The 16,147-nt window shown below is 41.8% G+C and overlaps 1 protein-coding gene across 1 annotated transcript; it reads right to left on the reverse strand.

Moving 5' to 3' along the window:
• Positions 1 to 529: 529 nt before the first annotated feature.
• selenol (selenoprotein L) lies at positions 530 to 15,987 on the reverse strand. Its single transcript, XM_084433095.1, has 10 exons — positions 15,834 to 15,987; positions 15,511 to 15,592; positions 15,354 to 15,407; positions 14,485 to 14,530; positions 9,778 to 9,905; positions 4,422 to 4,536; positions 4,074 to 4,196; positions 3,349 to 3,486; positions 2,364 to 2,516; positions 530 to 1,160 (listed from the first exon to the last, which is right to left on the reverse strand). The coding sequence occupies exons 1-9, from the start codon at positions 15,976 to 15,978 to the stop codon at positions 2,397 to 2,399; spliced, it is 951 nt and encodes a 316-aa protein (XP_084289221.1). The 5' UTR covers positions 15,979 to 15,987; the 3' UTR covers positions 530 to 1,160; positions 2,364 to 2,396.
• Between the last annotated feature and the right edge of the window lie 160 nt (positions 15,988 to 16,147).

A 16,147-nucleotide genomic window follows, 5' to 3' on the forward strand; every position in this document is an offset into this window, starting at 1 on the left:
CTTACATGTTACATGAACGCATCAGCACCAAAACATGGAGATTTTTTTCTTTGCATTTTGTTTGTGCTCAGGATTTCTCAGTTGTCTTTAGGTGCGATGTTACGAGGACGCTGCTAATAAAGTTGCGAGTAGGCCTACACATTGGATTCACGTTTATTATTATATTTTAAAAATACCCCAGTTTTTATGCCGGTCATATCATTTTACTTTGTTGTATTTATCCGCCACACCTTAAAGGCCGGTCCGTGAAAATATTGTCTGATATTAAACCGGTCCGTGGCACAAAAAAGGTTGGGGACCGCTGCTTTAAGGCATAAAGAAATTATTTTCACAGGAAAAAACATTTAAATATGCTATTTTATTTATCAATGAGTTTTAAGAGATAAAATTATTGACTGCAGGGGGACTTTAAAAGTACAATAGCCTATTGATGGCTTTAAAGCTAATAAACTAAAATGCCACAAAACATCAGAATCCTTTGTCTGTACGGTTTGAAAAACATGGAAAAATGAAAACAGTGAAACATACTGAATTTTTAAATCTTTTTGATGTTTAATGTTTGCATTATTCCAATGGTGGTCCACATTTGCCCTGGTTCTGACATTACATTAGTGCTGTTTTTGACTTCAGTTCAAACCCGTAACAGAAATGTGTTTTCTTTTTGTTGTTCTAAAAAATTCTTTGGAATTATGGTTTGTTGTTTCAACCGTCAAGTATTTGTTTTAAAAGCTTGATTCACTTGACAATTACTGAAACATGTTTTGAGTGAAATAAGACTCTTGATCTATGCTGAAAGGTGGATAAAAGTCCATTCTCATTCTGGTGGACTTCAATTATCAAAGAAATTCCACCAGTTACATATTTTAGTTCTCTTTTTGTAAACATTTTACCCTTCACAGTAAATAGTAGTTAAACAACTTAAGATTATATAATTTCATATGCTTGTATAATTGTAAAAAAAAAAAATTAAGTTAACATACTTCATTTAATCAAGACACTGGTTAATGTGTGATATAAGTGCTGCTAACTCAACAGACGAGCAGCTGCGATGACCAGAGGGTGTAAATATCCATCAGAGATGACTCTTCATAAGTGTATGAGTTTGAGTCAGATCTTCATCCATACAACCTCTGGTGGAGCTGTCTATCTGTGGAGCCAACCTATAGCAACACATTGAAGGCGTAAAGTCAGTGACAGCCCAACTAACGGAGAACATTCTGGCAAGGTTCTCTCAACGTTATGAACAAACATTCTTCCAGGATAACTTCCAGAGTTATCTGGTCTTTAATAGAGTTATGCTGGGATGGCGTCAGAACCCGGAAGACTAATTCACAGCTGGTTCCTGTGGGATTTTATAATGTTTTTTTTCTTTTCGATTTGTGTAAAATAAAGCCATGTGGTGACCATAACTTGACTATACTTTGACGTTTTGTTCTACAATGTAATTTACACACACCCATAGTGAAAGCGCAAATTATGTTCTTTTTTGAAAACGTACATTTAAGTAACTATAAGAAGTAACTAATTAAAGAAGTAATTAATAAGTTACTATATGTGATGAGACAGTTCGGGGTGTGAGTGTGTGCAGTGTACATTGTAGAACAAAACGTCAAAGTATCGTCAAGTTATGTTCACCACATGCTTTATTTTACTCATACATTTGGCGAATTGGTCTTCAGGGTTCTGACGTTATCCCTGCAGCACTCTATAGTGTTCTCCAAACGATAGCACAAAAACATTATTTATACATCGTTCATGGAACTTTGTCATGAAACTTTTTAGTTGGACGTTTATTTTTATTCCAGGACATTCAGAGGGCATTCAAAAGTAACATTGCCATAATGTTTGAAGAATGATGAAATGGAATGTTTCCCTTAACATTCGTATAACCAAGAAAAAAATGCATTTTTAACACATTTAAAAATATGTTTTGAACCTTCAGAAATAATGTTTTCATAACTTAATGGGAACATTAGTAGAATGTTCTTAGAACATATTTTTGTTAGTGGGAAGTTTCTGCACATTTACTACTATATATTATGGAGTTATACTCTGAAATGATTTGTTTCATTTTCCCTTTAGTGTGAGTCTCATAGTAAAACATCAGCTTCCCATTGTAACATTTTACAGACAAGTGGAATGATTTAGGGCAGACTTTGCTTTGGAAAAGAACAAAGTATAGTTGCAACTCCATGCCAAACCAAGGGCCTGGAATGGCTAATATTACAAACTTTATTCTTTCTAAATGGAAATCTAAAAGTCTGGCATGGACATGAATGAGTATAACTTTTCAGGAAGTAGAACTTCTAATGAGGATGGCCAGGAAGCAAGTGAAGCAGTTCAACATAGCAGAAAGACCAAACCTGAAAGCCCCTTTTCTCCAGGACGTAAGAATGCTAAGAATGAGCAGAGACGGCAGCCAGAATCTGTGTAGCTGATGGTCTGTCCACTGGGCTTTTACACCGGTAGGAAAATATCACTTTACCACCCTGGTCCAGCACAAAATCACCTCCCATCTGAGAGAGACAGCGAGGGAAAGAAAGAGAGAGAGGGCTTTTAATCCATTTTCAAGAGTCCTAGACTACAGGGAGACAAATGTTTATTCTCTAACTGAGTATTATGCAATATTTGGAATTTGTTTTTATGGATTTGGCACATTCCACAAATAGCCTAATAAACAATTTTCTTCTTCTCTTTCAGTAAATCAGTGAAAATCCTGATGGTTAACATCAGGATGTCAAACGAAATACTATATCAGCTTTTTTATTTTCTGTTATTGTTTTATTTTCTACCAAAATTTGGTGTTAAATGCAGTTTAAGCCCTTATTTACGTGATTGTATTTTCTTGCAATAAACATTAAATAAATCTTAATGGGACAAATTATATGTTTCTACACTAGAATTATTTACTTAGTTAGGCTACTTGTCTTGACCATGCTGTAGAAAGTGTCCAAAATTATTTTATTTCTTGTGTCACAGTTTTAAGGAATGTTCCAGGAAAAAAAATCATACAGTACAGTTTAATAAACAATTAATTTAATATCTATTCAACAGATTATGTGACATACTGTTACATTTTTTGGACACAGGCGAGAAGGTAAACATCTTTGGGCCAAAATGGTACATCAAAGTACGTCCTATTTGTGGAAAATTACATTAATATGGCTCAAGTCTATTGTATAACTAGACCTGCCTGCAAAATACAGTTTTGTAGCATGATTTGAGCTTAAGAAGTTAAATTGTTGTTAGATTTTATTGCAGATTTGATATATGTTTGATCAATGTAATAACAAACTCATGGGACGAAATCCAACCAAGTCAATATTTTTCAGTAAATCAGAGTGTCACCTGAAATAGATCATCGATGAACTGAGGTGGCACATCAGGTGACTGTCGGTTCATGGCCAGAAATTCAGAATAGTGGAGCATTATCTTAAACTTCATCACCTTGGTGATGGATGAACCCAGACCGAAAGCTTGATACACCTGTAACCAATCATAAACAGAAAATAACCAAAGTCAATTACAACATAATTCAGCCAAATCTGGACAGAAAACACCTAGAAATGTGTAAATTTGTTTGAAGTTTTAAATTTGTAATTTTCTGCAAACATTTATGCTGAAAAAAAGCATAATAAATAAGAGAATCCTTTTTTTAAAGCAATTATACAGTAGTGACCAAAAGTGATGTCAGGCCTTGTAAAATTGACATCTTCACCCTTTATTCAAATATAATTACACTTTTGTAAGCATTTTGCGTAGTTGTGATTGGAGTCAATTGTTTTGTTTGTGATAACACAATGAAACATGCCAAATTGTGCGGACATCATTTTTGGCCAGACTGTCATACAAAGAAATTATGAACACATGCAAAAACAACAGAGAACCAACAAAATATTAATAACTGATTATTTTTCTAAACAAAGGTTTTTGTTTGTTGATGGTTTAATCAAACTGAATGTAGGGTCATTAAAAACAATATCAACATCAATTTTGGCCACTACTGTATATAAGAGCTTATAATTAGGCTAAGAAAGGACTAATAATGCTTTTGCACAGTCAAAAGTTCTCACCACTCTCTCTGCATCCAACAGCATGTCAAACTCATAGCCTGTCTGACAAAGCCAGAACGTTGCTCCTTCAAGAGAACCATACGAGACCACCAGCACCCGCAATGACTGAGCTTCCAGACGCTTCTGTATGAGAAAGAACCAGAAACAGTGTTGATGATTCAAAGAAAACGGCAATGCTGACTTTGGAATATTCTCTACAAAATAGCAGCGCAATATTTTGCTTTTCCAAGTCCACAGCTGGGTCAACAAGCTTTCAAAATATATTCTCCAAGCATGTCTCCATAAGCAGAAATGGCAGAGGTCTGCAGCTGTGCAGTTTTCATCTTCATTAATGACAGGCTGTCTTACCTTGCTGTCCTTCAGCTCAGTCAGGTGGTCTCGTCACGGCTGTCATCCGAAATGCCGGAGCAGCACAAGGAGGAGATTCTCTCTCTTACCCAAGTACTGACTCAGAGACACATTCCTGCAAGAGTACAGGACAACCACAATGTACATTACAGTTCACACATGTCATATCAATCAATGAGCTGGAATTTAAACTCAAATAGCCCCAACCACAGGGCGTTGAATTGAAATTGAAATGTTTGTGATCAGTACGATTTGTTTTTGGAAGAAATGAATACTTTTATTAAGCCATGATGAAAAGTGACAGTAAAGACATTTACAATGTTCCAGGAAGGCTTCTAAATGTTGTTCTTTTAAACTTATTTCTATTCAACTCCTGAAGATTATTCCACAAAAATATGAAGCAACAAAACTGTTCTGTTTTAACACAATAATAATAAGAAATGTTTCTTGAGCAGCAAATCAGCATTTTAGACTGATTAGAAGGATCAAGTGACACTGAAGACAGGATTTGATCACAGGAATAAATTACATTTTAAAGTATATTAAAATACAAACATTTTATTTAAATTTGTAATAATAATAATAATAATAATAATAATAATTCACAATATTACTGTTTTTTTTTATCAAATAAATGCAGCCTTGGCGAGTATAAGAGACTTTAAAAAAAAACATTCAAAAATTCTACTGACCAAAACAATATGCACAACTTTATCTCTTTTCACCTACCGATACTATCTTTACAAAACATTGGTCATTACCTATATAGAGAAATAAGTGGAATAATAGATATAGCATATGGATTATCTATAAAACAACAACAACAAATTGCTGGGTTAAATATAAACCAGGTAAAAGTTTTCTCAATGCATGGCATTTAAAGTCCGCGTGAACCGAAAGTTGCAAACGAATTTTCTCCAGTGTTGTGACGTATTTCCCAGTGAAAAGGAATTTTTCGGGCAGGGTTTTACTCTAGCGCTCCTCCTCTCCATCTCTCGCTCATTACAGACTAACGATTTGAGGGGAGTGGTTAAGCGTTCCCCTCCTTGAACTGCCACCTTACCGTGGTGGAGGGGTTTGAGTACCCGAATGAACCTAGGAGCTATGTTGTCTGGGGCTATATGCCCCTGGTAGGGTCTCCCAAGGCAAACAGGTCCTAGGCGACGGGTCAGACTAAGAGCGGTTCAAAACCCCTTATGATGCCCAAAAAAAGGAGGACCGTGACGTCGCCCGGTATGGCGCAGCCGGGGCCCCACCCTGGAGCCAGGCCGGGGGTTGGGGCTCGTATGCGAGCGCCTGGTGGTCGGGCCTCCCCCCATGGGGTCCGGCCGGGCTCAGCCCGAAGGAGTGACGTGGGGCCACCCACCCGTGGACCCACCACCTGCAGGAGGGACCGTAAGGGGCCGGTGCTAAGTGGATCGGGCGGCAGTCGAAGGCGGGGGCCTAGACAACCCGATCCCTGGACGCGGAATCTAGCTCTAGGGACATGGCATGTCACCTCTCTGGCGGGGAAGGAGCCTGAGGTTGTGCGTGAGGTTCAGAGATTCCGACTAGAGATAGTTGGGATCACCTCTACGCACGGCTTGGGCTCTGGAACCACACTCCTCGAGAGAGGATGGACTCTTCACCACTCTGGAGTTGCCCATGGTGAGAGGCGGCGGGCTGGTGTGGGTTTGCTTATAGCCCCCCAGCTCAGCCGCCATGTGTTGGAGTTCACCCCGGTGAACGAGAGGGTCGCTTCCCTACGCCTTCGGGTCGGGGATAGGTCTCTCACTGTCGTTTGTGCTTACGGGCCGAACGGCAGTGCAGAGTACCCGGCCTTCTTGGAGTCTCTGGGAGGGGTGCTGGAAAGTGCTCCGACTGGGGACTCCATCGTTTTACTGGGGGACTTCAACGCCCACGTGGGCAGCGACAGTGACACCTGGAGGGGCGTGATTGGGAGGAACGGCCCCCCTGATCTGAACCCGAGTGGTGTTCTGTTATTGGACTTCTGTGCTAGTTACAGCTTGTCCATAACGAACACCATGTTCAAGCATAAGGGTGTCCATCAGTGCACATGGCACCAGGACACCCTAGGCCGGAGGTCGATGATCGACTTTGTGGTCGTTTCATCCGACCTCCGGCCGTATGTCTTGGACACTCGGGCGAAGAGAGGGGCGGAGCTGTCAACTGATCACCACCTGGTGGTGAGTTGGATCCGATGGCGGGGGAGGATGCTGGACAGACTCGGCAGACCCAAACGTACTGTGAGGGTCTGTTGGGAACGTTTGGCCGAATCTCCTGTCAGAGAGATCTTCAACTCCCACCTCCGGCAGAGCTTCGACCAGATCCCGAGGGAGTCTGGAGATATTGAGTCCGAGTGGACCATGTTCTCCACCTCCATTGTCAACGCGGCCACTCGGAGCTGTGGCCGTAAGGTCTCCGGTGCCTGTCGAGGCGGCAATCCCCGAACCCGGTGGTGGACACCGGAAGTAAGGGATGCCGTCAAGCTGAAGAAGGAGTCCTATCGGGCCTGGCTGGCTTGTGGGACTCCTGAGGCAGCTGATGGGTACCGACGGGCCAAGCGGACTGCAGCCCGGGTGGTTGTGGAGGCAAAAACTCGGGCCTGGGAGGAGTTCGGTGAGGCCATGGAGAAGGACTATCGGTCGGCCTCGAAGAGATTCTGGCAAACCGTCCGGCGCCTCAGGAGGGGGAAGCAGTGCCCTACCAACGCTGTTTACAGTGGAGGTGGGCAGCTGTTGACCTCGACTGGGGATATCACCGGACGGTGGAAGGAATACTTCGAGGATCTCCTCAATCCCGCCATCACATCTTCCATTGAGGAAGCAGAGGCTGAGGGCTCGGAGGCGGACTCGTCCATCACCCAAGCTGAAGTCACCGAGGTAGTCAAGAAACTCCTCGGTGGCAACGCACCGGGGGTGGATGAGATCCGCCCTGAGTACCTCAAGTCTCTGGATGTTGTGGGGCTGTCTTGGCTGACACGCCTCTGCAACATCGCGTGGCGGTTGGGGACAGTGCCTTTGGACTGGCAGACCGGGGTGGTGGTCCCTCTTTTCAAGAAGGGGGATCGGAGGGTGTGCTCCAACTATAGGGGGATCACACTTCTCAGCCTCCCTGGGAAAGTCTATGCCAGGGTACTGGATAGGAGATTCCAGGCCGATAGTAGAACCTCGGATTCAGGAGGAACAGTGTGGTTTTCGTCCCGGTCGTGGAAGACTGGACCAGCTCTATACCCTCTACAGGGTGCTGGAGGGTTCATGGGAGTTTGCCCAACCAATCTACATGTGCTTTGTGGATTTGGAGAAGGCATTCGACTGTGTCCCTCGCGGCGGCCTGTGGAGGGTGCTCCGGGAGTATGGGGTCCGGGGCCCTTTGTTAAGGGCTATCCGGTCCCTGTACAACCGGAGCAGGAGCTTGGTTCGTATTGCCAGCAGTAAGTCAGACTTGTTCCCGGTGCGTGTTGGACTCCGGCAGGGCTGCCCTTTGTCGCCGGTTCTGTTCATAATTTTTATGGACAGAATTTCAAGGCGCAGCCAGGGGCCGGAGGGGGTCGGGTTTGGGGACCACACGATTTCATCTCTGCTCTTTGCGGATGATGTTGTCGTGTTGGCCTCATCAGACCAGGACCTCCAGCATGCACTGGGACGGTTTGCAGCTGAGTTTGAAGCGGATGGGATGAAAATCAGCGCCTCCAAGTCCGAGGCCATGGTTCTCAGTCGGAAAAGGGTGGTTTGCCCGCTTCAGGTTGGTGGAGAGCTCCTGCCTCAAGTGGAGGAGTTCAAGTATCTTGGGGTCTTGTTCAAAGTTTTGATTAAAGTTTGAGAGGAGCACGTTCAGATAATTAACACTATCACGAGTGGAGAGCATTCAGTCAATCAACGATAAGAGGTATATATATATATATATATATATATATATATATATATATATTAGGGCTGTCACGATGTTAGATTTTTCACACCACGGTTATTGTGGCTAAAAGAATTCACGATATCGATATATCGCGATATCTATAGAATCTATGGCAAATTTATGTGAAGGAAGACAAGCATGTGAAGTTTATCTGGTTTCAAACTGAAGCCAAACACTGTCTGAAGGTTTCCTGAAGAACTGAAAAGCTCTTAAACCTGTTGTTGCACTGGCGCCAATAAAGTCATGCAGATAGCAGATTTGAATAAAAAAATCAAGTGCAAATACAAATACAAAAATAAGATGAGTAAAGAAAACGGGGTTCTTAATTTTAATAATCACCCTTTATTAAATATATGAACACAGAAACCCCCTGTTAACAGTTAATGTCACGTTTCCCATTCCATGATGACTAGTAAAATAATAGCCGCGTCGCGTCTATGACAACTCGAGGTATTGCACACCGGACACGCACTTTCTCAGTTTATGGCCAGCAATATCATTATGTTTAAGGACATTATGGAATTGAGATAATGTCTGTACTATGTTATGATTATACTGTACAATTAAATACAATAGTTGCTGAGTCTGTGATCTGAACACTTTTTTCTGCGCTCTGTGTCGCGGCAGGATTTTGAACAAGGTCCTGAGCCGTTGCTGGGCGCCGCGGACAGACGCCGAATAGAACCGTGCTGTGCTTCTCGTCCGGTGTGTGTACACTCATACAGAATGTGTTCGAATTTTAAAGACGTGGCGCTGCGCTTCTCGTCCGGTGTGCGACCACCTCTAAGGTGCTGTTTTCTTTGAAGCCGAAGAACTCTGTTGTTAATACTGGCGAGCTCAGCTTACTTTTTTCGGGTGTGGACAGAGTGTTTCACTCTAGCTGCGCGGGCGCGGACGAGCGCTGCGTCTAGAAAACGCCTATATCGCCAATACCGGTATATTGTATTGCTCTAAATTAACACGATGTCGATATTTCATGCTTTGAATATCACGATTATCGTCAATACCGGTATATTGCGACACCCCTAATATATATATATATATATATATATATATATATATATATATATATACAGCAGTCTTACCTCTGTTCGTTGACAGTTTATCAGCATCCCTCCACCACCCCTTCTCCACACTTCTAGTTCTAATCACTTCTATACACGAGGGAAGTACTCTGGGTTCGGGCCAAATTCCGAGATCAGAGCCCTCCCCCCGGACAGCATGCCAAATACGCATAAAGCTTTACTCCATCTAATTATATGTAAGTGTGAACTCGTGAAACAACTAGCTCCCACATTCAGAAACATCTTATAGACTTTGAATATATAACCATGAGTTATACACTGATGTAATTACAGTTGTGATGTAGAGTAATAAACTCTTGCAACTGAAGGCCTTCATTTTGTTTCATATGAACAGTGATCATATCATGTGTTTATCTCACTCTTTAGTTTGGACGTGTATAAACCGTGTATCTGAGCTGAGCGTCTGGGCTGCAGGACACTGGGAAAGAATTGTGTCGCTCATTTGCATCTGAACATCCAGACGTTTCAAAAAACCATCCCACTCCACCTGTCAATCAAACAAACATACATTCACACACTCACACACCCTTATACTAAGGTAAAAACAATGTATCATTTGAAAACAAGCAATCTACGGAGCCCTAAAAGGGGACAAGGTGATGGAAAAAATAGGAGATAGGAGAAAATATTATATTTCAATGCTTTTGCGTTGACTTGCAAAACTTTTGCGTTCCCCTTTGAGTGGAACTCAACAACGGCTATGGGAACGCTCCGTGTCTGAAGCACGTGTTTACACACGGCGATCTGCGATTAGCTGAGCATGATGACGTAACGTAGCCTAGTACGTCACTAAAACCATAAACAGACGCCATGTCAGTGTGTTGCCAGCTTCTTTGTCTGTATATACAGCAGTCTTACCTCTGTTCGTTGACAGTTTATTAGCATCCCTCCACCACCCCATCTCCACACTTCTAGTTCTCGTGTGAACATGTGAACTCGTGTGAACATCCGCATCCTATGAGCCACGGGGAATGGCTGTATGTGTGAGTGCGTGTTTGCTGCTTTGTGTATGTGTTTGACAAAGATAGGATTTAGATTCCACCATGTCAGGAAATAAGTTCAGGAGATGTGTGACGGCGTGTCTGTGATACATTACAGGCAACGACTCACACAACGTGTGTATCTGTATGGGTGAAGAGCATGTGAGGCAAGTCCTTGAGGGGCTGACTGTGCTCACTGCGACAAGTTTAATCTCTGCAAGCTCCGATCCCGCTTGGCTCTATTTGATGAGAGCCAAGATCCAGCACCCCATGGCAACTCGGCAACTTCGGTCATGGGGTTTGCAGGTAGACTTGACTTCACCGACTCTGAGGACCCGCTTTGGATCTTGAAGCTCGCTCTGCAATTTCTTCGCACCAGAACGAGACCCTGTATTTGAAAAGAGACTGACGAAAAAAGACAGGGCATACAACCTCCCTGCTGCCACCTCCTGTTCTTCCCTAACCTTTACACCAAGGTGTCTAGATCTTGGAAGAATCCATACTCTGCACAAGTGTATATGTAGGCCACCTCAACATACTGTACTCTGAGGTGGCTGGTATGCGCAACCACAGGTAGGCACAGATAACCACGGGGCAGTGCCAAGGGTGGAAGAGATGCTTCGGGGGGTATCTCTCCCCCTCATCCGCATCGTTGTGGAGAAAACCTGCCTAACCCACCAAGTCTTGTAGAGCCAGGATTCAGTGGGCCATAGAACATGTACCCCATGTACTCTTTGGACATACAGGTTCAAGACTTGTAGTTAATCATGCTCACCCTGAAGTTAATCATGTCGCAAATCCAGTTCGAGGACTAGTCTGAAGAATGCATACTTTCATCGAGAGATTCTGCCTCTGTGACTGGTCAGCCAGTTGTTTTGTAGGCTTTCTTCCCTCCACCTTAAGAGACAGAAGAGCAAGAAAGTCTGCGCTTGTTATGTCTGGTCCGTGGTTTGAGGATATCCGTCCACCGTTCAGGCCTGTGGCGTAAGTCCTCTCAGCGCCTGGTCTGCTTTGGTGGCCACAATAGAGGGAATGCAGTCACCAAGCAGCACATCTCACACTGGATCACTGACGTGATCTCCCTCTACTATGAGCCACTGGGAATGGCTTCGCCTCTAGGGGTTAGGGCCCACTCCACTAGGAGTGTCACGTCTTCCAGAGCTCTTGCTAGGGGTGCACCATTGCAAGATGTTTGGGCTATGGCTAGGGCTGGGTACCGAGTTCGATACTTTTTAGGTACCGACCGAATTGCCTCGATACTATCGAGTATCGAAAAATGACTTGTTTTTCGGTACCAGATTTCGATACCTAAGGGGTTAACTCGTCAACGTCAGTGCTCAAACAAATACATATGAAATGCACAACGACACGCCTAAATTCGCTCACGCACATACACGCAAACTCTACACACACGAGACGCGCGGAAGTCTCCGCACATCTTTGAGACGCGCGCGCGCACACAAACTGTCCACGCACATTCTCATGAGACGCGAGCCTATGGACGCGAGCACACACACACAAACTCGCGCACATACTCAATGACACGCAAGCACACACACTCACAATTTGAAAAGTCGATCAAAAGTGTGGCTACATTTCTCCAGGCTCGATGCCAACAGCGCGCGATGCAGTATTTGTGGTAAAATAATGGCTGCAAAGACGGTACCGCGACAGATATGATGAAGCCCTTGACAGTGCACGGAGTAAACATAAGAGCAGAAAGTTGCTGCGTCTTCGACTGGTAAATGAAGAGCAGGGTTCGAATTACGGGGAAGCTAAGGGGAGCTCGGTTCCCCTGAAAAGGACCTGGGCTCCCCTGAAAGCCTACTTTGAGACATTTTGGGGGAGCTCTAAAACACTGTCCATTTTTTTGTGTCGCATATAGATTTTGATTTTCTGTACATTTTTTTGTACATTCTGTACAAGGGAAAACTCCTTTTCTCGAGAATATTGAAGCCTTTAGTTTAAAACGTATTGCAGCAGCACAGGCGAGAGCATCAGGGCTCGCGCAAGCGCGCTGATGGGCTGTGCTGAGGCAACTGCACAAACCAATGGCGAGAAAGCAGAAGCACGCGATCCAATAGGAGCGCTTGGCGACCTGCCAGACTCTGCGCGCCAAATAGAAGAGTATAAATACAGAGAAAACTCGCCATATGACAGATCTAATCGACTGAAGCGAAAACACCTGACGTGAGAGAAATAGCACGGCAAGGCAACGCAGTACTCGTTCCCTTATCTCCGAGGTAAGGGAACCGAGGTTACGTAAGTAACCAAGTACGTTCTGTACTGTTTACTGTAAAACTATTGTTTTAAATGCCCGAACATGCACCAAAAGCGTTAAAATCAGTCAGGGAGGATCGGAAAATAGGGCTCCCCCGAAAGCCACTTTGTAATTCGAACCCTGATGAAGAGATACCTTGTTGATCACTCTGACTGTGTTTATATTGCAATAATGACCTACTGAATGTACACTGCCGTTCAAAAACGTGTTGGTCAGAATTTTTTTTCAGTAAGCATGCATTAAAGTGATAAAAAATGACCTTCCAAAAACTGTTTTCATATTTCAGCTTTGACAACACAGGAATAAATTACATTTTGAAATATATTCAAATAAGATTTTAAATTGTAATACTATTCCACAATATTACAAGTTTTACTGTATTTTTGATGAAATAAATTCAGCTTTGGTGAGCATGAGCTCTTTATAAAAAAAATATTTTGTACCTTATGTATATGTATAAGGAATATTTTGTTCCTTTGTGCTTTTTTTGTTCCTTTGTGCACTGACTAAGGAGCATGAGTCAAACTGAAAAAATAAAACCAAAGTTTTTCTGAGGTAATGTGTTATGTAATCTTGTTAAAATGGATTTCATAAAATTGGTATCGAAAAAAGTATCGTTCAGGAACCGGTATCGAAATCAAGGTATCGGTATCGGTATCGAAATTTTTTGAACGATACCCAGCCCTAGCTATGGCAGGCTGGTCTTCTCTGCACACATTCATCAGGTTCTACAGTCTGGAGACGGATTCACTCCAGGGTTAATCCAGTCTTAGCCCGCGTTCACAATTATCGGTGCAGAAACACAGCCATGTGGAGCAGGCACTATCCAGTGCCGTGGCGATGTTGGCATTAAAGTTCTTATAGCGTCAAGCTATGATGCGGCATTGATTTCACTCGAAAGGGAACGTCTAAGGTTATGCATGCAACCTGGTTCCCTGAGAGGGGAACGATACACCGCATCAGGCTGCCACACCTGCACGTCTTCTTTAGACAGTCAGAATCTGGTTCTGGTTCTTGTGCATTCCCACAAAACAAATAGCATTCTCTCGCAAAAGTACTGCGTCCCCCCAATAAACTTTGCGTTTTCCTGCAAAAGTATTGAGTTCCCTCCAAAAACTTTGTGTTTTCTCACAAAAGTATATGTATTTTCAAAACCTTTGCATTCCCTCATAATGGTATTGCATTCCATCCAAAAACTTTACATTCTCTCGTAAAAGTATTGCATTCCCCAGTGAAACTTTGCATTTTCTCGCACATGTGTTGCTTGCCCCTGACAAACGTTGCGTTCTCTCAAAAAAAGGTCTGCGTTCCCCCCAAAACTTTGTGTTCTCTAGCAAAAGTATTGCGTTGCCCCAAGAAACGTTGTGCTTGTCATATATTGCTGTACTGAAGTGCACGACTCATTTGAATATGACAAAAAAACTAAATATTAGGTCTTTAACCCAATAATCCAGAACAAGAAAACTCAGGAGAACTAGCAACACGTAAACTCAGAAATAAACATAGACAATACCGGACACAGAACTAGGAAAAATCAGGGCTTAAATACATGGGGAGACATAATGATTGACAGGTGAACATAATCAGTAACCAAGGGAAAATGGGCAGATAAGAAAGGCAAACATGGAAAACAAAACACCATGAAAATAAAACAGACCATACACATTACAGTGTTTCTCTCGCAACAGTTTTGCAAGGAAATGCAAAGGCATTGAAATATAGCATTTCCTCCCATCTCATTTTTATACCATCACCCTGTCCCTTTCGTGGCTACATAGAAATCATAATAAAATTATATTACTTACTTCCAGTTGCAGTAAGCCTTCAACATTATCTCGAACCTCTGTGATTCTGTTTAAATTAGGAATAAAATGATAATACTATTATCCTTATACTTTTATGCAATTGATACCCAATATGTAATGTATAATGTAAAGGGCACAGATTAGTAGTGGATTTTTTATGACTACGAGGGGTCCCACACCATGGTTAACTTCAAATTCAAGCTGAAGAATATTCAGTACATCCTATAAAAAATAAATAATGATAATAATAAAATAAAATATTAAATAAAATAAAAATGTGTCAAGGTCTTGAAACTGATTATTTCTACATGACAACTTGACAGCTCAACAATAAACCATGAGAAAAAATTAGATCAAGTATATGAACTTGCAACAGAACATATTATTATTATTATACATTTGATTATTTTATTTATTTCTCCATAACTCTTCAGTATATGTTGGAGTGCCGTCATTTGCTACTTAAATTATGACTACATTATTATGTAATTATTTGTCCCAATTTTATTTAAATAATTTAGCACTTTTTAAAACTTTCTTTAAATGTCATAAATTGTGTATGACAGATAAGATCATCATTTATTATGCATATGATTAATATTTATAAACGATAAATTAATAAATAACATTAATTATAATCAATGAATTAATCTGTCCAATATCGTCTACAAATATAATAGTTACTTTTTAGTCTACATAGTCACTATGTATTATTCTGTTTATTACATTAATAAATGTGAGGGTTGCCTAGGACATCAGTAAATTAAACAGTTTAGCGGTTATTATGCAAAACATTTGATCAGTGAATGCCACGACTGACCAATCACAAAATCAAGTATTCCAGAGAGAATATTTATTTCCATACTCACTGAAAAAACTGTTCCCATAAACGTTCTGCTTCCTTTTGGTTTTTCACACCCAGACTGAAAGAAAACGTCATATCATGAGATGGAGTTTATCATTTTGTAGTACAACAAAATACTTCAAACATGCACCATGGCAATGTTTAAAGACAAGTATACACACCAGTTAAAGAACTTGGCCCCTGCTGACATCAGACCAAATAAAGGACGAATTTTCTTATTTACAATTTCTTGTGAAGAACCACCTAAACAACAGTAATAAATATGTGAATCCTGCATGTATTCGGAAAATTCAAGAGTAAATTATAATTATACAAGCCCATTATAAAACAATGCGAAGCAGAAACCTTTTTCATAGACTCGCACTTTTGAACCCCAATGTATACACACGCACACTGCACACATACATGTATGCGTGTAGTATAGCCTACATGCTACCTATTTGAGCACCATAAGACGTACAAAATCTCATATTGTTTAGGATACCTTTAGCCACATCATTTTCCACATTATCCAACGATGTTCTACCAAATCTTTTCAGTTCTTTCAGAGCCCTTATAAGTGTGTTTTGGTCAACTTCGGTAGCCATGCTGAGCTTAAAGCGAGTTACATTGTTACATCTGTCATTCATCAGATCAGGTGATTGGGCGATCCCGGAACCTTAACGGTGATTGGTTGAACCTCGTCAGCGCTGAGAAAAGAAACAGTTACCAGTTGTCATTGTCGTAGTTTTATTTCATCTGCGGTATGTTTGGACAATAATTTACTTCTGAATTATGTCACTGAGGAACTTAAACAGA

This window comes from Rutilus rutilus (genome assembly GCF_951802725.1).
Source record: "Rutilus rutilus genome assembly, chromosome: 15".
In the NCBI taxonomy this organism is placed as follows: domain Eukaryota; kingdom Metazoa; phylum Chordata; class Actinopteri; order Cypriniformes; family Leuciscidae; genus Rutilus; species Rutilus rutilus.